This window comes from Scyliorhinus torazame, chromosome 16 (assembly GCF_047496885.1).
Source record: "Scyliorhinus torazame isolate Kashiwa2021f chromosome 16, sScyTor2.1, whole genome shotgun sequence".
NCBI classification, from domain to species: domain Eukaryota; kingdom Metazoa; phylum Chordata; class Chondrichthyes; order Carcharhiniformes; family Scyliorhinidae; genus Scyliorhinus; species Scyliorhinus torazame.
In genome coordinates this window covers 179,042,881-179,064,713 of record NC_092722.1, presented here as the reverse complement: position 1 = coordinate 179,064,713, position 21,833 = coordinate 179,042,881, and the positions used below count along the sequence as shown (strand labels likewise).

The following is a 21,833-nucleotide window of genomic DNA, read 5'->3' as shown; positions in this document are numbered from 1 at the left end:
CGCACCCCTTTGGTGCGACTCACAGGATCCTGGCTGCTCACACTGCTGAGTACTGCCTGTGTCCTTTCAATGCTCAGAAGGCCTCTGGTCATCTGGGAGCCCACCCAGACCCTCTGGACACCCTCATACCCCAGCTGTATCATCAAGGGCCAAGCTCAAATAGGAGCCCACCAGGTGTTGGCACGCCTCGGAAGTGCTGCCCCATTACAGAGGAAGCAGGGAATCACCAGAACTCACCCCAACCAGAGGACACCCGGCGGCTTTGGAACCCTCCCTGCTTCTCCGCCCTTCTCGTGGCAGAGGACTCATCAGTGAAACCCCCCCCCCCTCCAGATCACCAGCTGTCTCCTCCTGGTGAGACTGGCAGCGCTGCCTGCCCCTGCCACCACCTCCCAGGCAGTGTACAGGAGGGCAGGCTGCGGCCCATGCTGGGGAAGAGGGTGTCCCTCCATTCCTCATTGGCATGGGGCTGTGGGTCCAACTCGGACTCCGGTCCTCGGGAGGGACAGAACGTCTCTGAGCCACCTTGGTGCTGCAGTGAGTCTGTGGTAAGTGGAGTGCTTAAAAACAACTCCAGCTGCCAGGCTCTTTAGCGATAACACCAGCCCCAGCGGTTAGAATACCCACTGGGCCAGAAATTGCTCAGAATTCACGCCAGATTAGCATGTCCTGAATTGCTCCACAAGTAGCGCCCCCGACGGGAATGTGAACTACGTGCAATTCAGTCCAGGCATCAACACTAAGGCCAGAATTCTCCGGTCGCTGGGATTCACTTTTCCTGCTGGCAGTGCACAATGCCCATAGGGCTTCTCAGTGGCATCCGATGGTTACAAAGTGGAAATCCCGTTGACTGATGGATCGTATCCCACCGCTAGCGAACGGCGCGCCGCCAAGAAACACGTGGCTGGAGAATTGTGGCCAATGGACCCTGCTGCCAGAAACCCCCCCAAATCGCCAAACTCAGATTAATGACATTGTCATCAATAAAATAAAATCTGAAAGCTCTGCTTCATTTTATTTTGCAACAGAGGGCGATTGTTCGCACTTGTAATTCTCCTTTCCCAGGTCCCACTGGTAAAACCTTTTTTTAAAAACTTGCAACAGGCTTGCAGATGTGGAAAACTTTACCTCGTTAGCACCTGTGACTCATACTGTGCTGACGTCACTCAGAGATCACTTTGCAGAGAACAGCCACTACTGTCATTTGTGATCCAATTAAATTTGGACACAGGCATTGGTTGTCATTAATGATTTCCTCCGGTTTCCTGCTGCAAATGTTTCCAAATAACAGCTCAGTAAAATTCTAATATTGTGCACCGTTTCCCGCTGAAAAACAGGAATTTCACACTCTCAAGTTCAGCAAGTTCAGCGGGCAGCACGGTAGCATTGTGGATAGCACAAATGCTTCACAGCTCCAGGGTCCCAGGTTCGATTCCGGCTTGGGTCACTGTCTGTGCGGAGTCTGCACATCCTCCCCGTGTGTGCGTGGGTTTCCTCCGGGTGCTCCGGTTTCCTCCCACAGTCCAAAGATGTGCGGGTTAGGTGGATTGGCCATGCTAAATTGCCCATAGTGTCCAAAATTGCCCTTAGTGTTGGGTGGGGTTACTGGGTTATGGGGATAGGGTGGAGGTGTGGACCTTGGGCAGGGTGCTCTTTCCAAGAGCCGGTGCAGACTTGATGGGCCGAATGGCCTCCTTCTGCACTGTAAATTCTATGACTCTATGTTTTGTTGCAAGAGCTTGCCAAAGTTATTACTCAGAAACAAGTGCTCTGTTCCTTTATGTAAACTGCTGTTTTTTGCCGATCATTTGTTGACATTAAAAAGTTCACAGAGTTGATTCTGTAAATGCCAAGAGTAAGACACATAACAGATGGGGTCACTTAACAGACCAGAGCAGGAAGATATATACTTCCATTACCTACAGAAACAAACACTCCTGATCCCAGTTCAGGAAATGTACACACAATAGAGATGGAATCTTGGATTAGAATCTCAGATTGACCGAGTATCACAAACCACATAATAATCTTCTGTGATCATAACACAATAATAGCAATATGATGCTATATCACAAATTTTGGGCGACATTCTCCGACCCCCCGCCGGGTCACGCCGGTTGGCGGGCCCCCCCGCTCGATTCTCCGGCCCGGATGGGCCGAAGTCCCGCCAATAAATTACCTGTCCCGCCGGCGTAAATTAAATCACCTACCTTACCGGCGGGACCAGGCGGCGTGGGTGGGCTCTGGGGTCCTGGGGGAGCGCGGGGCGATCTGACCCCGGGGGGTGCCCCCACGGTGGGCTGGCCCGCGATCGGGGCCCACCGATCCGCAGGCGGGTCTGTGCCGTGGGGGCACTCTTTCCCTTCCGCCTCCGCCACGGTTTCCACCATGGCGGAGGTGGAAGAGACTCCCTCCACTGCGCATGCGTGGGAAACTGTCAGCGGCCGCTGACGCTCCCGCGCATGCGCCGCCCGGAGATGTCATTTCCGCGCCAGCTGGCGGGGCAACAAAGGCCATTTCCGCCAGCTGGCGGGGCGGAAATTCCTCTGGCGTCAGCCTAGCCCCTCAATGTTGGGGCTCGGCCCCCAACGATGCGGAGCATTCCGCACCTTTGGGGCGGCGCAATGCCCGTCTGATTTGCGCCGTTTTGGGCGCCAGTCGGCGGACAGCGCGCTGTTTCCGGAGAATTTCGCCCTTTATTTTGTTGTGATACAATATAATGCAAACCTTTCCATTGTTTCCTTCATTCTTCAAGTTACAGAGTCAATTTGCAGCGTGGAGAGGGCAATCCCTTAATCCATCTCATTGCTTGCTCCAAACACAATTCAAATTCAAATTGAAGCCAATTCATCATCTCCACAAGAGAGACATACAAGATCCAAGCTGACAAGAAAAGGCATCACACCTCATCCTGGGCTCAATCAGGGGCTTGATCTCAGCCATAATCTTTCACAATCTAACAGTAATAATGAGCTCAACTAACAATTAAAGGCACAGATAATTTTGGTAGGAATAACAGCAAAAGGGATTATTATTTAAATGATAAAATATTAAAACATGCTGCTGTGCAGAGAGACCTGGGCGTGCTAGTTGCAAAAAGTTGGTTTACAGGTGCAACAGGTGATTAAGAAGGCGAATGGAATTTTGTCCTTCATTGCTAGAGGGATGGAGTTTAAGACTAGGGAGGTTATGATGCAACTGTATAAGGTGTTAGTGAGGCCTGGAGTATTGAGTTCAATTTTGGTCTCCTTACTTGAGAAAGGACGTACTGGCACTGGAGGGTGTGCAGAGGAGATTCACTAGGTTAATCCCAGAGCTGAATGGGTTGGATTGCGAGAGGTTGAGTAGACTGGGACTGTACTCGTTGGAGTTTAGAACGATGAGGGGGAATCTTATAGAAACATATAAGATTATGAAGGGAATAGCTAGGATAGATGCGGGCAGTTTGTTTCCACTGGCGGGTGAAAGCAGAACTAGGAGGGCATAGCCTCAAAATAAGGGGAAGTAGATTTAGGATTGAGTTTAGGAGGAACTTCTTCACCCAAAGGGTTGTGAATCTATGGAATTCCTTGCCCAGTGAAGCAGTAGAGGCTCCTTCATTAAATGTTTTTAAGATAAAGATAGATGTTTTTTTGAAGAATTAAGGGTTATGGTGTCAGGCCGGAAAGTGGAGCTGAGTCCACAAAAGATCAGCCATGATCTCATTGAATGGCGGAGCAGGCTCGAGGGGCCAGATGGCCTACTCCTAGTTCTTATGTTCTTATAAGGAGCAAGATTTTGCAATTGGGGTCAGGCCCCTGTAGTGGAACCATTTCTTGATCCTGACTCCTGTGCTGGGGGAGGTAATCACAGCCCACAATTGTTGCCCAAGTTTGTGGGCTAGTTGGCTGGAGAGCGAGTTTGGCAGCCAATTAGTGGTGGGGTCATAGGGTGGAGGAGGGCCTCTTAAAATGTGGTCTGATTTAAAGGCCTTCACCGTGGCAGCTGTGTTGCATAGCAATGAAAGACTGAAGTCTGCAAGGGGAGAGGCAGAGGTTTGGCACCCATTTCAGGGCTAACCACACTTTACCAACTCTATTTGAGGCCGTACATGAGAGGCGAAGGATGGCAAGAGAAGGCCACCCAGCCAAGCAAAGCAAGGCTGGCTGGAGACAGCAGAATATGAAACAGGTTCATCGACAGTCTTTGCTCTGGCAAGGTGAGTGTAAAGTGAAACCGAGACGACAGACCTTCACGGAAGCAGCCTCCAGCATACACACCATATGAGGCATCCTGAGGGCATATAGAGTGCCTGAACATTTGAGAGATGTGGGACAGAGTATTTACTGACTATCAGCAAGGCTCAGAGATCTCGGAGACCATTGAAAACCTCACAGAAGGCGGTCTTGTTGGATGTGTACCACTGAGGTGAAATGTGCCTGGATCAGATGCACCCTGGCATTCACACCATCCCAATGAGAGCTCCTGACCAGGCCTCCGCTACTCCACCCTGCACCAGCACGGTCTGGCTTTACTAAATTTACTTTAAATATTGCACCCATCTCTACTATTGTGATCCCTAGATATCTGTCTTGATCTTTTCCGTGGGCTATGATCACCATTCACCGTCTGAAATTACACAACCTTTCCTGGCTTTCAACATTTTTATTTACTTCCGGCAAACCATAGGCCTGATATGCTGTACCGTGTCTTGGGTTTTCAGCCAGTTTTTGTATTTCCCTGCAGCCTTTCCTGCCCTTTCTCTTCTCGTGGTTTCCCTCCACTTGTTAGCCGCTTCCGGCATATATGCCAACCTAATTGCAACTTCTTCACTATCACTTGGTCTACTCTCAGTTAATAAGTTATCTGCCACAATTTGTTGTTCATACAGGTCTGGCATACATGTGTACAAAGTGCATGGCGCATCTTCAGTTTCCATCCTCTGTTCAGGTTCTGTCATTGCGTAATCAGTGCCAGTAAACGGTATGGAATATATCCTAATAGTTTGGTTAACATGTTGCAAGATTGCAAGACTGTCATTTTGCCATCGGTGCCTGCAGCTCTTTCTGTGTCCCTTGCATTCCCTCTGCCCTTCTCTTCTATAATACACCACGTCCCCCCAGCTTCAAATTTATTTTGGATGGCCTGATTCAATACCCCAAAGCGCTCCTGAAACCTCCACCTTAATATGTTCTTCTCTCTGCATGCATGGCATTCAAACGTCCTGCAAAAGTTGAACTAAAAGTAGTTCCCTCCAAAGCTGGGGAATGGTTCCACATTATCAAAGGTATCTTTGGATTTCTGCCACAAACGAATTGATAGGGGCTGTAACCCCCCAGCCATCTGAAGCGTTTTGTTTTTGCATGTACGGCCCAAGTTAGAGCAGTTGTCAATTTACAAAGAATTTTGTTGATCGCAGTGTGATTTGTCTCACATATCCTATTGCTGAAAGGACTTTCTGCTGCTGTGTGCATCCCTTCAATATTCGACTTTTCACACATACTTCTGAATTCAGCTTTGGGAAATTCTCTTCCCTTTTCTGTTGAGAATTTTACCGGCCCACCCAACTCCGATCCACCTTTTCATTATTTTATCAGCTTTCTTTTCTTTATTAAAAATTACTGTTGACAGTCTAAATCTAGCCACTTCAGGGACAAAATGTAGAAGAAGAATGTTCTTCTCTTTATCACATCTTTTGAAGTCCATCGCCAAGGTTTCATTAAAGTCTCTCACCAATGGAAGACTTATTATTGGGCATGATGGCGTTCTCCTGTACATTTTACAAATATCACGGGTGGGTTTCTCCGCTTGCTGACACCGACGCGATTGGGCGGAGAATAGATTCTGACGCCAAAATCATGGTGGGCACTGATTTGACGGCAAATTGTGATTCTCCGTTACCTCGACAGCGGCATCAATGTGTACCACACAGTGGACCCCGTTTGTATATCATTAGCGGGCTTGACCCGGTATTCTCTGGGCCTCCGCGATGCTCCATCCCCGATGGGCCGAGTTCCCGAAAGCGTGGTTCACTTGTGCTTTTAAAAATCGTGAAACCGGCTTGGTGGCTGCTAAGGGAGAGAGAAGGGGGGCGGAAAGTATCCAAAATCGCCAGAGTTTGCTGATGGCTGTGCCGCTGGCCGGGGAGGCTTCTGCCAGGGCCGGGGGGGGTGGGGCAAGAGGTGGGCTGTGGTGTCGGGGTGAATGGGCATGGAACACCATTGCTGCACACGCTGCTGACTGCCCACCGTGGACTGAGGGCCACGACTCATATAGCCCCCCCCAGGCCATCCACCTGGGTGCCCTCTCGCCCCAGACGACCCATCAGCTGTATGGGCGCCCTCCAGCTCAGCCAGTGCCAACTTGTTGGCTGGGATGAGTGTATGTGGCGATTGTAATGTGTATATGCAGCTGCAGCTTGTCAGCCTCCCGAGTATCAATCACGGATCAGGGAATCCTGCACCATTTTCCATTGGAATCGATTGTGTTCCACGTGGCTCCGGTGCTAGCCCCTTAACAGTAGCGGATTCGGTCCAGGTTGGTGCCAATTTTGCTGTCGTGAAAGTCCACAAATCCTGCGTTGGCATCAACACTTAGTCTCAGAAACGGAGAATCCCACCGCACTTTTTTCACAAATATCATTGACAAGTCTATCGTATTTCTGCATCTTTTAACAGAATCTTCAACCTCCGGCCAGACGAATGTGCAAATTGTCGAAGTACTTTGGCAACAATTTGCTTCTCCTCCTTTAAATCCTTATCCCCAGCTGTCAGTAATACCTCTTTAACATTCTGTCTGGAGATGAGGCCAGGATTCTCCGAGCCTCCGCGTCAAAATTGCGCTCGGTGCAGGGGCGGAGAATGGGGCGTCAGACGCGCGATCAGGTCCAACGCCGGGACGCGAACCTCCGGCGACCGGAGAATGGGCGGCAGTCGTCGCGGCGCGGTTGGGGGCTGTTCAAAGAGGCCCCCGCGACGATTCTCCGCAGTCGACCAGTCGAGTTCCCGCCGGCGTGGTTCACGTATGGTTCCACCCGGCGGGAGCCTGGCGTCGCGGCTGTGGTAGCCCTCCTGGTGGGGGGGGGGGGGGGTGGGCGGGGGATCAGTCTCCGGGGGGGCCTCCACAACGGCCAGGCCCGCGATCGGGGGCCACCGATCGGCGTAGAGTGCGATCTGGGGGGGGGGCCTACCTTCTTCCGCACTGGCCCGCTGTGTGGGCCCACCATGTCGCGCAGGGCCAGCGCCAGATGTGCAGGGCCGCGTATCGGCAGCCGGAGCTGCGTGGAGCACTCCACCGCCGTGCTGGTCCCCTATGGGCCACGGAATCGCTGGGCCAAGAGGCCCGTTGACGCCGGCGTGAAACCCTCCGGTGTTTACGCCAGCGTCAACATTTAGCTGCCGTTTTGAAGAATCCCAGCCGATAGGCCTTGAAGGAATACAATAATGTCCAGAGTGTGTAGATTGCAAATATACAGATCTACCAAACACAATCGCTTTATCATTCTTTAAGTCCAACTTCATTTGGCCTTTTTCATTGAAGCCTTACTTAACAGGGAGCCGGTTTAGCTCAGTAGGCTGGACAGCTGGTTCATGATGCAGAGCGAGGCCAACAGCGTGGGTTCAATTTCTGTATCAGCTGAGGTTATTCACGAAAGCCCATCTTCTCAAACTTGCCCCTCAACTGAGGTACGGTGATCCTCAAGTTAAATCACCACAAGTCAGCTCTCCCCTTCAAAAAGGTAAAGCAACCTATGGTCATCTGGGCCTATAACAACTTGCTTATTTGCATTAAAGGTATTTCACGCAATACAGCAGCTCTTCACCCCTGCTATTTTACATGGTGTACAACATGGTCCGGGCGCGCACGAATCTGGCCTGCCAGATAGTACCCCCCTGTAACCCCCACCACCACCCCCAGACCAACCCCCACAGTCCCCCCCCCCCCCCACCCCAGCCCCCGATGAAGCCCCCCCCTGCCAGTGGAATGGCTCCCACCTTGACTGTGGCAGTGCGGGACACAGTCAACAACCGCCACGCCAGGTTCAAGAATGTTGAGAGGATCCATATCCCACGCCGTTGAGAATTTGGCCCATCAGCGGCGGAGCATTGGGGGAGGGCCTCAGGTAACGTCCTGAGGCCGTCCCAACAGCTTGACGCTGTTTTTGAGGGGGTGGAGCATTCGAAAATCGGTGCCGTCCCCGAGTTCCCGAGCGCAAAAACGGATTCTCCAGCCAATCGCAGAACGCAATTTTGGCGTCAGCAATCGGAGAATCCCGCCCACAGCTTTTCACCTGGACACCTCACAAAGACATCCAATAGGTATAGAACTGTAAGCAAATGAATAACTGACTCCCAGTCAAAAAAGCATGAATTAAATAAATCAGGTGAACTATCACTCGGATAAAAGCAAAAACTGTGTATTCTGGAGATCTGAAATAAAAACAAAAGGTGCTGGAAAAACTCAGCAGGTCTGACCTCTCTGTGGAGAGAGAGAAACAGAGTTAACGTTTCAAGCCCAGTGTGACTTTTCCTCCATTGATACTGCCAGGCCTGGTTTCTTTCAGCATGTTTTCTTTTTATTACCTAACACCCATAATTGACTAAAATTGTGGGAATACTATCGATCTTCAGTCAGGCATCAGAGATGACCGGACCCATCGCTATGAGGCATTTCATGTGGGTTGTGGGGGAAAGTGACAGTATTCTTTCTTGTCTCGCGTGATGATTAATCACAGAATGATGAAATGTCCATGTCCCAAACTATCCCTTATGCAATGGCAGACAGGATTAACTTGGTCTATTTTTATTGTTGAACCATTTTTATATGTCTCTCTAATTTGAGAGACAGCCATCACTATCTGACATTACCTTCCAAGGTCCTATCAAATTAATCTGAACAGAGTTTATTTTACTTTCTGTACAAAGTTCAATATGTGTTACTAAATTGATATCATAAACAAATAAGAATTTAGTAAAATAATGTTTAACTTTCCACACAATGAAAATATTGATTCCTTTTTTTAATAATACTAATGAATACTTTATTATTAAAAGTCAAGTGCCCAACTTCTACTTAATACCTCTGCAATTTTCAGTGATTGATGTTTTGTTTTCTCTGTATAAAGAGATTAAAATGAGGCACCACTTACCCCTGTGTCTATATTGTAAGGATTATAGTGTTTTCCTACTCCACTGCAGTTCTTGCTGTACTGTCGAGGGTTGGTATGAACATGCCACATTAGACCATTAGTCTATGGAATAAACAAATGTAATTGCATAATGTAGAAACCAACATTTTTATCACAAGATTATTAATAATTCTGCCCATAATTACCGACGTGACTCAACCATCAGCAAGTAATTTGTTGGAAGTGAAGAATTTTGTGTATCGTGGAACATCATAGAGCTTAGTAGTGTAATGGTTATGTTACTGGACTATGAATCTGGTGACCTGGACAGATAATCCAATAATGTGAGTTTAAACATGACCATGACAGCTTGAGAATTTTAATTTGGTCTTAAAATCTGGAAATTAAAAGTTGATATCAGTAAAGGTGATCATGAATCTTCTGAGTTACTGGAAAACGCAAGGTCTGGCCGAAATGTTACACCTATTCTGTACCAATGCATTTGACTATTTATCAAGCCACTCAGCTGTATCAAACCATTACAAAGAATAAACTGCCCAAGGTTGAGGCCCAGCACCACCTTGTCTTGTGGGGCAATCTAGAATAGAATTTACAATGCAGAAGGAGACCATTCAGCCCGTCAAGTCTGCACCGGCTCTTGGAAAGAGCACCCCACTTAAGCCCACACCTCCAGCTTATCCCTGTAACCCAGTCACCCCACCTAACCTAAGGGCAATTTAGCATGGCCAATCCACCTAACCTGCGCGTCTTTGGACTGTGGGAGGAAACCGGAGCACCCGGAGGAAACCCACGCGGACACGGGGAGAAGGTGCAGACTCCGCACAGACAGAGACCCAAGCTGGGAATCGAAGCTGGAGCTGTGAAGCAACTGTGCTAACCACTGTGCTACCGTGCCTCCCATTGGAGGTTATAGTCTCAGGTTAAGGGGTAGCAAATTTAAAACAGAAATGAGGAGAAACTACTTCTCCCAAAGGGTTGTGAATGTGTGGAATTCTCTACCCCAGAGTGCGGTGGATGTTGGGACAGTGAGTAAATTTGAGTTGGACAGATTTTTAATTAGTAATGGGTTGAAGGGATATGGAGAACGGGCAGGACGGTGGAGTTGAGGTCATGACGAGATCAGCCATGACCGTATTGAACGGTGGAGCAGCCTCGAGAGACTAATTTGCCTACTCCTGCTCCTAGTTGTTATGTTCTAAGAAAGAACTATTCTGTCTAATTCCACCTTCCAACTCTTGGTCTGTAGCCCTGTAGGTCACAGCACCTCAAGCATAAATCTGGTGTTCTTGATTAATAAGGGGATTTCTTGATCAATCAGGGGATCGGGGGTTATGGGGAGAAGGAAGGAGAATGGGGATGAGGAGCATATCAGCCATGGTCGAATGGTGGAGCAGACCCGATGGACCGAATGGCCTAATTCTGCTCCTGTATCTTATGGTCTTGGAATTCATTTCAAGTTCACCTGACTCAAGATAAAAAGCAATGCACGGAATAGTGCTGACACTTACATCACCCGCATTAAGCTCGGTTGGCTCAAGGGCTATTTCCATTGTCGTGTCACTTGAACTCCCATCTGCAAAGACCTGTTGTGACTGGAAACAAAAGGAGAACATGTTAAACATCAACATTTTCAACAGGCAACACTTCATTTCAACTTTTTTATTTTGTGTATTTCCTACAAAAATCTTTCATATTTTAAATGAAGAAAGAGGGAAACAAAAGGCTGTTCACTCATCATTAGAAGCAATATCAGCATTTGACCTTCTAAACCAATATGTGCACACGTTCTCCCATCATCTATTCCCGTTCCCACAATCATGAATCATTCTTTGCTCTCCTTAGGTCATTTTCTGTTCAGGCAACAACAACCCTTCCTAATATTTTTGCTGATTAATATTAGCACCGGTAACATTACTTCTGCACCTGGTTTGTCGCAAAGTGACCAGTTTCAGTAATCATTGGTTTTTAAATCAATTTAGAGTACCCAATTCTTTTTTTTTTAATTCAGGGGCAATTTAGCATGGCCAATCCACCTACCCTGCACATCTTTGGTTTTTGGGGGTGAGGACCTCGCAGACACGGGGAGAATGTGCAAACTCCACACGGACGATGACCCAGGGCCGGGATCGAACCTGGGTCCTTGGCGCCATGAGGCAACAGTGCTAACCACTGCGCCGCCGTACCGCCCCAGTTATCATTGGTTTTATGGGCACAATGAAGGGGAGTGCTACCTGACACACGAGGCCCAATTCATGCCTACAATTGGACCAAAATATATCAGCAACAAAATAATTTTCATAGTACGGGACAATTTGAAGTGCTGAAAACTGAGCAACATCCTACACGTTTCCTCAGTGAATTGTTTTAAGTTATATCACCTTGTGACTAATAACCTGAAGCTTGTTATGTGCCAAGTATTATGTGTATAGAGTACTTTGTTATTGTGCACATTGGTTTATGTCTGACCAAAAACAAACTGAATGCTTTCCGCTCCTCAAGCAACTTTTCATTTAAGGAAGGGAGTGTGCGCATGAACTTTCAATTCACAGGTATATCTCATTCAAAGTTTTCTTAAATTTTTTTAATGTATTTTATTCCAAACACGTGTAAAAAGCAGGAACATATATAATAATCGCTCATTATCACAAGTAGGCTTCAATGAAGTTACTGTGAAAAAACCCTCGTCGCCTGTTTGGGGAGGCTGGTACGGGAATTGAACCCGCGCTGCTGGCCTTGTTCTACCAGCTGTTTAGCCCACTGTGCATAGATCAGCATAGCAGCAGTAACATATATAACACACTCCACAACTTCACAGTCCACAGTTTGTATAATTTTTCCCCTTTTACCCCCAACCCTCCTCCTCTCTGACCCCACCCCCCACGACGAACAGTTCCTCAAACATTGTCATGACCAACTCCCACCATGTCTTGAAGCCCTCCACTGACCCCCTCATCTCAAACTTAATCTTCTCCAACCAGCGAAAGTCGTACAGGTCTCCCAGCCAGGCCGTCACCCCTGGCGGCGTATCCGATCTCCAATTTAGCAAGATCCTTCGCCGGTCAATTAGATAGGCAAAGGTCACAACATCGGCCCCCTTCGCCTCCAGCAGCTCCAGCATTTCCCACACAGTGGTGTCAACAACGACATCCCCTCCAACAAAAGTGTCTCTGCAGCTGATTTCACACCCTAATCGTTGACTGTACCACCGGGCTCCCGTATACTTCCCAGGAGCGAGTGGCAGTGGAGCCGTTGCCAAAGCCCTCACACTGGATCCCCTACAGGACTCCTCCTCCACCTCGATCCACTCCGCCCACAGCCCTCCACCATCACCTCACCTTCTCCACATTCGCCGCTGCACAATAATAGTATAGCAGGTCCGGGACCGACAACCCCCCCCCCCTTTCTGTCTCTGCCTCTGTAGCAGGGTCCTCTTTACCCTCGGCACCTTCCCCGCCCATATAAACTCCAATTTCCAGAAGAAGGCCTTGGGGAGAAAGATCGGGAGGGTCTGGAAAACGAACAAGAACCTTGACAGCTCATTCATTTTTACCACCTGCACTCTCCCTGCCAGTGTCAGGTGTGATGTTTCCCATCTCTTAAAATATTTCCTAATCTCTTCCACCAACATTGTCAAATTCCACCTGTGCGTCGTCGCCCATTCCCTCGTCATCCGAATCCCCAAGTACCTGAACCTTTCCCTAGCTACCTTGAACGGCAGCATCCCCAAGCCAGCCCCCACCCCGCTGCATCCCACCAGAAACACCTCACTCTTCCCGACTTTTAACTTATACCCAGAGAAGGCCCAAACCTCTCCAATATTCCCACGATCCTACCCGTACTCTCCAATGGATCTGACATGAAGAACAACAGGTCATCCGTGTACAACGGCACCTGGTGCTTCTTGTTCCCTCTCACAATCTTCTGCCACTCTACAGACCCCTAAGGGCCATTGTCAAGGGCTCTATCGCCAGCGCGAACAACAACAGCGACAGCGGAAACCCCTGACCCCCTATGTAACCCAGAAGTCCGTGAACCCATCCCATTTGTACATACACTTGCCACCGGAGCTACATATAACTGACGCACCCACACCACGAACTGTGGGCCAAACCCAAACCTACCCAAGGGGCGAAATTCTCCGGAAACGGCGCGCAAATCAGTCGGGCATTGGGCCGCCCCAAAGGTGCGGAATGCTCCGCATCTTTGGGGGCCGAGCCCCAGCCTTAAGGGGCTAGGCCCGCGCCGGACGGATTTCCGCCCTGCCAGCTGGCGGAAAAGGCCTTTGCTGCCCCGCCAGCTGGCGCGGAAATGACATCTCCGGGCGGTGCATGCGCGGGAGCGTTAGCAGTGGAGGGAGTCTCTTCCGCCTCCGCCATGGTGGAGGCCGTGACGGAGGCGGAAGGGAAAGAGTGCCCCCACGGCACAGGCCCGCCCGCAGATTGGTGGGCCCCGATCGCGGGCCAGGCCACCGTGGGGGCACCCCCTGGGGCCAGATCGCCCCGCGCCCCCCCCCCCAGGACCCCGGAGCCTGCCCGCGCGTCCTTGTCCCGTCGGTAAGGTAGGTGGTTCAATCCACGCCGGCGGGACAGGCATTTTAGCGGCGGGACTTCGGCCCATCTGGGGGGGCCCGCCAATCGGCGCGGCGCGATTCCCGCCCCCGCCAAATATCCGGTGCCAGAGACTTCGGCAACCGGCGCAGGCGGGATTCACGCCAGCCCCCGGCGATTCTCCGACCCGGCGGGGGGTCGGAGAATCTCGCCCCTGGTCACTGCCGGCGGGAACAGCGCGGAAACGCTGGGGGGGGGGGGGGGGGGGGGCGGCCTGTCGGGGGGGGGAGGGGGGTTCCTGCACCGGGGGGCCTCAAAAGGGTCTGGCCCGTGATCGGTGGGGGGTCGGAGAATCTCGCCCCAGATCTCAAATAAATATCTCCACTCCACTCCACCCAATCAAAAACCTCCTCTGCATCCATAGAAACAATGCCCTCCAGCACCCGGCCCAATGATGGAGCCATAACCACATTTTAACACTCCCCTCGCCCTCCATCGCTGTCCTTCCCGTCTTCAACCTATCGAAACTGCCCCTGCAAACTCTTCCTCTCCGTCAACTACGTTTTAGTGGAGGGCCCCCAATTATCTCCTGAGCACCTCGAATATCTCATCCAACAACCGTCCTCGCCCCTCCCTCCTCCTCCTGTCCCTGTGCGCCTTGAACAAGATAATCTCCTCTCCGACCACCGGCTCCAATGTCTCCCAGAACGTGGCCACCGACACTTCTCTGTTCTGGTTAGTCTCCACGTAATCCCTAATCGCCAACCTCACCTTTTCACAAAACCCCTTATCCGCCAGCAGACCCGAATCTAGCCTCCATCCCGGCCTCAGCACCTGCCCCGCACTAAGGCTCACCTCCAGCCAATGCAGCTCATGGTCAGATATCACAATCATTGAACATACAGTGCAAAGGAGGCCATTCGGCCATCTAGTTTGCACCGACCCACTTAAACACTCTCTTCCACCCTATCCCCTTAATCCCCGCATACTCCAACCCCAACAACACCACTCAGCTCACCACAAGGAAATCAATTCTCACGTACACCTTTTATACGTGTGAGGTGTACCCCTACCCCAGGTTCTCAAACCGCCATGGATCAACCACTCCCATACGCTCCATAAACCCTCCCAGCTCCTTCGCCATCCTCAAACTTCCCATTGACTCGGGGTTCGGCCTGTCCACCCTCGTTTCCATCACACAGTTAAATTCTCCACCCGTGTACAACTGGAGCTTATCTAGTTCCTGGATCACCCCCCCCCCCCCGCCGGTCTCGCACTTCCTCGGCTCCCACAAACCCCGTCCTTTTGTTCAACAAAATGGCCACCGCCCGCTGCTTTGAGTCAAACACCGAGTGAAATACCTGTCCCACCCATCCCTTACTCAACCTAAATTGATCCTTCACCCGGAGGTGTGTCTCCTGCAAAAAGATCACCTCCACTTTTAAACTCCTCAGGTGTGCAAAAACCCAAGATCTCTTAATCGGTCCGTTCAATCCACAGACTTTCCACGTTACAATTCTTACCGGAGGCTTACGCCTCCAGTCCCCTCTACCATCCGCCATTATCGCCCTCCGGCTCTTCCTCCTCTAATACCACCCTAAAACTGGGCATATTCAAGATGACCCCCCCTTCCCCGTCCATGACCACACTCAGTCTCTAACTCTGCGAAGTTGCAATCCCCCCTCCCCACCCCGCCCTCCTTCCCATCCATCACCAACACCTCTCCCCTCCACCGCCTGGCCACCTTTTGCGACCCCCCCCACCCACCTCCGTTCACCAGCATCACCGCCTTGGCCAGCGTGACAGCTCCCATTCGAAGGTCCCTCCTACACACCCCTCTGCCCCACCCTCTCCCCCACCAGTCCCTCCATAGCCTGTGCAAACAGCCCCCCTACCCACCTGAATACCCCATCCAGCTGGCTCCGCCATATAGACCCCTTACACGTAAATAAATAACATCCAAAATCGCAAAAAAAGAAAAGTGCCACAGATGTCGGGAGGAACGGGGGTGGGGGTGATTACCCCCTTACAAACTTATAACTCCCCAAAGAAACCACCCCCCTCTCCCTCCGGGAACACACAATAGCTATAACCTCCAACCTTTGCAGCTAGAGCTCCTCCATCTCACACCAACCCTCAGTTCTCACACAGTTTGTGGTCCGTTATAAAATCATTGGCCTCTTCTGGCATTTCAAATAGCACTCCCAGCCTTCAAAAGTGACCCACAGTTTCGCCGGGTACAGCACCCCAAACCAAATCTTCCTCCTGTACAACACCGCTGTGGGCCTGTTGAATCCAGCATGCATCTTCGTCAGCTGTGCACCAACACCTTGATATATTCGGACACAATTCCCCTCTCATTCGCAGTCTCGCTTCTCCCTGGCCCATTGTACAATCTTCTCCTTCTCAACAAATTTGTGCAACCATACAATCACCACCCACAGCGGCTCCCCTGCTCTCAGCTTCTGTCTTAAAGGCCTGTGGGCCCTGTCCACCCCTATCCAGCATCCCCGCCTGCGCCCGCCCGGCCAGCATCCTCGACACATACATCATGGCACTCATTCCTTCCACACCCTCTGGCAGACCCATAAATCGCAGGTTCTGCCGCCTGGATCTGTTTTCCTGCTACTCCACCTTCACCCTCGACGACTTACAAAGGTCTCCCAGGACCTCCACCTCCAAGGGCACAATCCAACCGTCTCCACCTCTCATATCATCGCCCCTTGTGTCTCAAGGCACTTCTCTACCCGGTCCATTGATCCTTGCAGGAGTGCTACTGCTCCCTCAATCACCTTCGACCAGCCAATGCATCTCCTTCTTTTGCTGGCGAAATTACTTTTTGATGAAGGCCATCAACTGTTCCATTGGGAGCTTTCCCACTGGCAATGACCCTTCCCCCAACGCCATTCTCACAATTGTTGCTGCGCCATAGGTCCCCTCCAATTCCTTAGCCAGGCTTTTAACTGTTTTGTGCTGGGTCTGGTAGCCAGTAGACATGCCAATCTTGGGGAGAATCTCTCCCTCTACACCTTCTGCAGCATGTTCCTGCCGGAGCTAACCCCCTAACGGGTATTAACTGCCCAAACCAACGGCCTTGAGCCGGAGCTACCCTGTGTGCGACCACTCACTCCATGGCCACCACCGGGAATCTCCATCATTTAAAGTTTTCTAAAGGCGTAATCTACCCAGATGGAAACAAAGTCCTCTAATGCGGGCGATTAGCTGGGCTCCGAATGCCAGGAAACACCAGGCTATCGAACGACCATTCAGGTAGATTGTGGTCCTCAGCGGGGGACACCCCGGCGAGGCTGCAAGTTGTTCCATTTTCTGCATGGAGCTCCACTTGCCGTGTCTGCGTGGGTTTCCTCCGGGTGCTCCAGTATCCTCCCACAGTCCAAAGATGTATGGTTACGGGGATAGGGTGATAGGGTGGGGGAAGTGGGCTTGGGTGGGGTGATTTTTCAGAGGGTCAGTGCAGACTTGATAGACTGAATGGCCTCCATCTGTAATGTAGGGAATCTATGGAAATGTTGGGTCATGTACTACTTATCTAGTTCTCACATAGCAATGCAGTATCCCCTTACATTTGGCTTCAAGCGAGTTTATCAACTCTGTATCACATTTCAGTCTATTGTTAAGGAGAATGAAATACTTCTTTACCTTCTTTTGCGACCTACATTGTCAGATTTTTTGATTGCTTGAAGGCTACTGGGCACTGGAGCACAAGGCCTGAGATCAGAGCTTGGTGGGGCGGGGCGCAGGTAGGGAGTGGAGAAAATAAACCAAAACAAAATCAACATTAGCAGCAGTGAGAAGGGACCACGATCAGCAGAAAGGAAGCCAAAGGTTTCCTGGAGGGGGCTGCAGGGAGCATTCCTGGCCCATGAAGCATGCTCTAGACAGAGTAATGTGCTGGAGCTGGCAGCTTAAGTTCCCATGTTGCTGCCAGGGTTCCGAAGCCCTGGAAAACTTGGTTGACTGCTATTGAGCTTAAATCCGGCTTCCAATTGCACTGTGGGAGCTTGATGTAAATGTGATAATAAAATGTTCCAACTCTCCGAGATAGGAAACGCGCACAACTCGCAATCCATTGACGTAAAAATAGTTCGGAGGCATTGCCCAATTTCTAATTTCAATCCCCACCCACTGACCCCAAGTGGGGTTAATAGCAAAGCCACAGCGTTCCACCCAATAGGTGAAAAGAGACTGCTTTGGAGAAGGAAAGATCTGTTCTCATTCGCACATATCTTCCAGCAAGGAGTGAGTCATCAAACCTGGCAACATACACAAGAATGGTAGGTAGAGGAAAATCTTCTATTCCCCTTAACAATAGACTGAAATATAATACAGAATTTGTTAACTCATTTGAAAACAAAGGTAAAGGATACTGCATCGCTCGATGAGAACAAAACAAATACAGTAGTACATAATCCAATAGATTCTGCTGTTCTGGTAGCCGAATGTAAAATGACTCCAATTTAGATAAATATGCTTGAAGTTGCTGGTAATATAATTTTTTCTTTGCATGCTGCTATGTTTGGCTTTGGCCAAATATACTGAACCTTAATCAAGTTACATTTACTTCTTTGTCCTTCTGCATTATTTTCCCCTTCGTCTCTGCTGTGCTGAGGAACGGGCTTTTTGCCAGATTCCCAGGATACAAATAACTAGTTCGGCTACTATTACTGGGACATATTTTCCTCTTCACTTAGTGGGTGGAGGGGATTGCTCGCGTGAAACCCTTCCTGATTTCCATTTCATTGATTTCAGTGGGTGAACTGTTCAGTCAGATGTCCGTGCGTTGAAGGCGAAAAGTTATCCTGTCGTGTTAAATAATGGGCCTCCTGTTGTGGTCCCCAATGATCCCTAGTTGCAGTCTCCTACAATTGGTTTTAACAGAAGAACAGAAGAACGTTAGGATCAGGAGTAGGCCTCCATGCCTACTCTGCTATTCAATGAGATTGAGACTGATTTTCAACTTCAACACCATTTCCCTACATTTTCCCTGTACCCCTCGATGTTTCTAATATGTAGGAATATGTAGAAACCTCTGCTTTAAACATACTCAATGACTGAGCCGCTATAGCCCTCTGGGGCAGAGAATTCCAAACTTTCACCACTCTTTGAGTGAGGAAATACCTTGGGCTTGATTCAACTAAATGGGAACAAAGTCAAGTTCATTTGGCCGGGTGTTTCCCGGCACTCACAGCGCCGATACATGGCTATTCAGCATGACTAGTGTTGTACAAAGGCCTCAGCAGAGAACGCATGGCCGAGGCCGCTCATAGCCCCATTTTGTTCAGTGGGGAGCTTCGTTCGAGGCCCCAATGAAATCCCTGATCCCCCCCGCGCCACCCTCCAGTCCAAACGCACTATGGGAGGGTCCCTGCTGCCCCTCCCCCACCCTCCAGTCCAAACGCACTATGGGAGGGTCCCTGCTGCCCCCCCCCCCCCCAAACACCCGCACTGGGACTGATCACATGCACGCACAAATACCAGCTTGGCACTTTGGCAGTGCCAAGCTGGCACCCTGGCAGTGCTGCTACCAGCTGACAATGCTACCTGAGCACCTTGGCAGTGCCAGGCTGGCACCCTGGTGGCACCCAGGTGCCAGGCTGGCATTGCCAAGATGCCCAGGAAGCATCAGCAGTGCCAGGACATCACCCTGCCCAAAGGGCATGAAGCTGGGGCCTCCGATCCCCTAAGAGACCCCACAAGTGACGTTCCGTCTGGTCCCCATTTGTGAACAGCGCACTCCTGAGGTCCCCGAGGCTAAGGAGATGAATGCCAAAGCCTCAGGTACCTCGGGACTAATTGTCTTATTCTAATATGTAGATTTGCCAAAATGTGATCCCACCCACAATGGGCGGAATTCACATTGCAACGTCTCGCAAGATTGCGTTGGATCTCGTGAGGTGTTGCGAGCTGGGTAGATCCCGGGAGTGGGGTCTCCCAGCTTGTATCGGCCGCGCTGCGCCAGAGCGAGCTGCTTTTTGGGAGCATCGTGGCCATTGGATCACGCCACTCCTCATCTCAGAGCTAATTGGTGTCCTATTCTGAGACTGTGTCCCCTAGTTCCAGGCCCCCAACCAGGGGAAACATCCAGCCAGCATCAACTCTGTCGAACTCGAAGAGGTTTGTATGTTTGAACAGATTACTTCCCATTCTTCCAAACTCCATCGAATAAAGACCCAGTCTATTCAATCTTTCTTCAAAGGACAATGCCTCCGACCCAGAAATTAGTCTAGTGAACCCCCTCTCTGGCAAGTATATCTTTCCTTAGACAAAGAGAACAAAACTGTACACAATACACCAAGTGCACAATACAGAGACTCTAATTTATTACAGTCAGACATCTTTACTCCTACACACAAATCCTCTTGTAATAAAGACCAACATACCATTTGTCTTCTAATTGCATGCTGTGCATGCATGTTATCTTCCAGTGACTCATGAAAAGGACATCCACGTTCTTCTGAAGTCCAACATTTCCCCGCCTTTCACCATTTAAGAAACATTCCTTATTTCTGTTTTTCCTACCAAGGCGGTTTCTCCAAATTATATTCCACCTGAAATGTCTTTGCATCCTCCTCAGGACTCACACGTCCATCTAGTTTTGTGTCATCAGTAAACTTGGAAGTATAACATTCAATTCGCACATACAAATCATTGATATAGATTGTAACAGCTAGGATCCACGCACTGGTCCTTGCAGTATACACTAGTCACAGCCTGCCAACCTGAAAATGACCCATTTACTCCTACTCTCTGTTTTCTGCCTGCAAACCAGTTTTCGATCCATGCCTGTTTCCCCCAATTCCATGTGCTCTAATTTTGTTTGCTAACTTTTTATCAGAATTTTTCTGAAAATCTAAATATACCTCATCCACCAGTTCCCCCTTTTCTATTTTGCTAGTTACATCCTCCAAAAACTCCTAATAGGTTTTTTAAAACTTTTATTAGTCCATGTTGACTCTGTTCAATCCCATAATTATTGTCCTGTAGTAATAATTCTTTATTATAGATTCTAGCATTTTCCCTGTGAGTAATGTTGGGCTAACAGGACTGCTTTCTCTCTCCCTCCTTTTTATATGGTGGGGTTACATTTTCCACCTTCCAACCTGCAGGAACCATTCCAGATCTATAGGAGGGATTCCGCCCGTGCCTCCTTGTCCCGCTGGTAAGAGAGGTGGTTTAATCCACGCCGGCGGGACAGGCATCCTAGCAGCGGGACTTCGGCACATCCAGGCCGGAGAATCGCGGGGGGGGGGGGGGCTGCCAACCGGCGCGGCGCGATTCCCGCCCCCGCCGAATATCCGGTGTCGGAGGAGTCGGCAACCGGCGGGGGCAGGATTCACGCCAGCCCCCGGCGATTCTCCGACCCGGCGGGGGGTCGGAGAATCTCGCCCCTGGTCACTGCCGGCGGGAACAGCGCGGAAACGCTGGGGGGGGGGGGGGGGGGGCGGCCTGTCGGTGGGGGAGGGGGGTTCCTGCACCGGGGGGCCTCAAAAGGGTCTGGCCCGTGATCGGTGCCCACCGATCGGTGGGCCGGCCTCGCTGAAGGAGGACCTCCTTTCCTCCGCCGCCCCGCAAGATCCATCCGACATCTTTTTGCGGGGCGGCCGCGGGGAGGACGGAACAGCGCACGGCGTGCCTAAATGACGTGGCGCCGCTCCTAGCCCCCGGGGGCGGGAGAATAGGGGGCTGGGAGCGGCCTCCAATGCCGGAGTGAAACCTTCCTCAAGGTACTGCATGAGAAAACCATCTACATTCCAATAATTTGTCCAATTAGGTTTATCAAGTCTACATGTAGATTCAAATCTCCCATGATTATTGTATTATCCTCGTTATACATACCTCTAATTTCCTGACATATACTGTGATCTACGTTACCAATGCTGTTTGATTGCCTATAAACTACTTCTACCAATGTTTTGTGCCCCTTGTTGTTTCTTAGCTCCAAATTGATTCTACGAGCAAGGTTTACCAGCTGCATCCCGCCGGAATCGGGAAGGGACGCGGCCGGTAGATCCTGGGGAGAGACCTCTCCTGGCAGGCGTTACGCCTTGCGAGATCGAACCAGATCTCGCGAGACGTCACGATCTGGATCCCCCCCCACAATGCACTGCAGTAACTCACCAAGGCCAGCACCTTCCAAA

General features: G+C 50.4%; 1 protein-coding gene across 1 annotated transcript in view; it reads right to left on the bottom strand.

The window, feature by feature from the left end:
* Positions 1-21,833, bottom strand: part of cusr (Copper-only SOD repeat protein) — a 204,076-nt gene that overhangs the window by 75,943 nt on the left and 106,300 nt on the right. Inside the window, exons 4-5 of the mRNA XM_072479539.1 lie at positions 10,636-10,719; positions 9,128-9,229 (exon numbers count right to left, since the gene is read on the bottom strand). Of these exons, the coding sequence (XP_072335640.1) occupies positions 9,128-9,229; positions 10,636-10,719 (186 nt within the window). The remainder of the gene's footprint in view (positions 1-9,127; positions 9,230-10,635; positions 10,720-21,833) is intronic.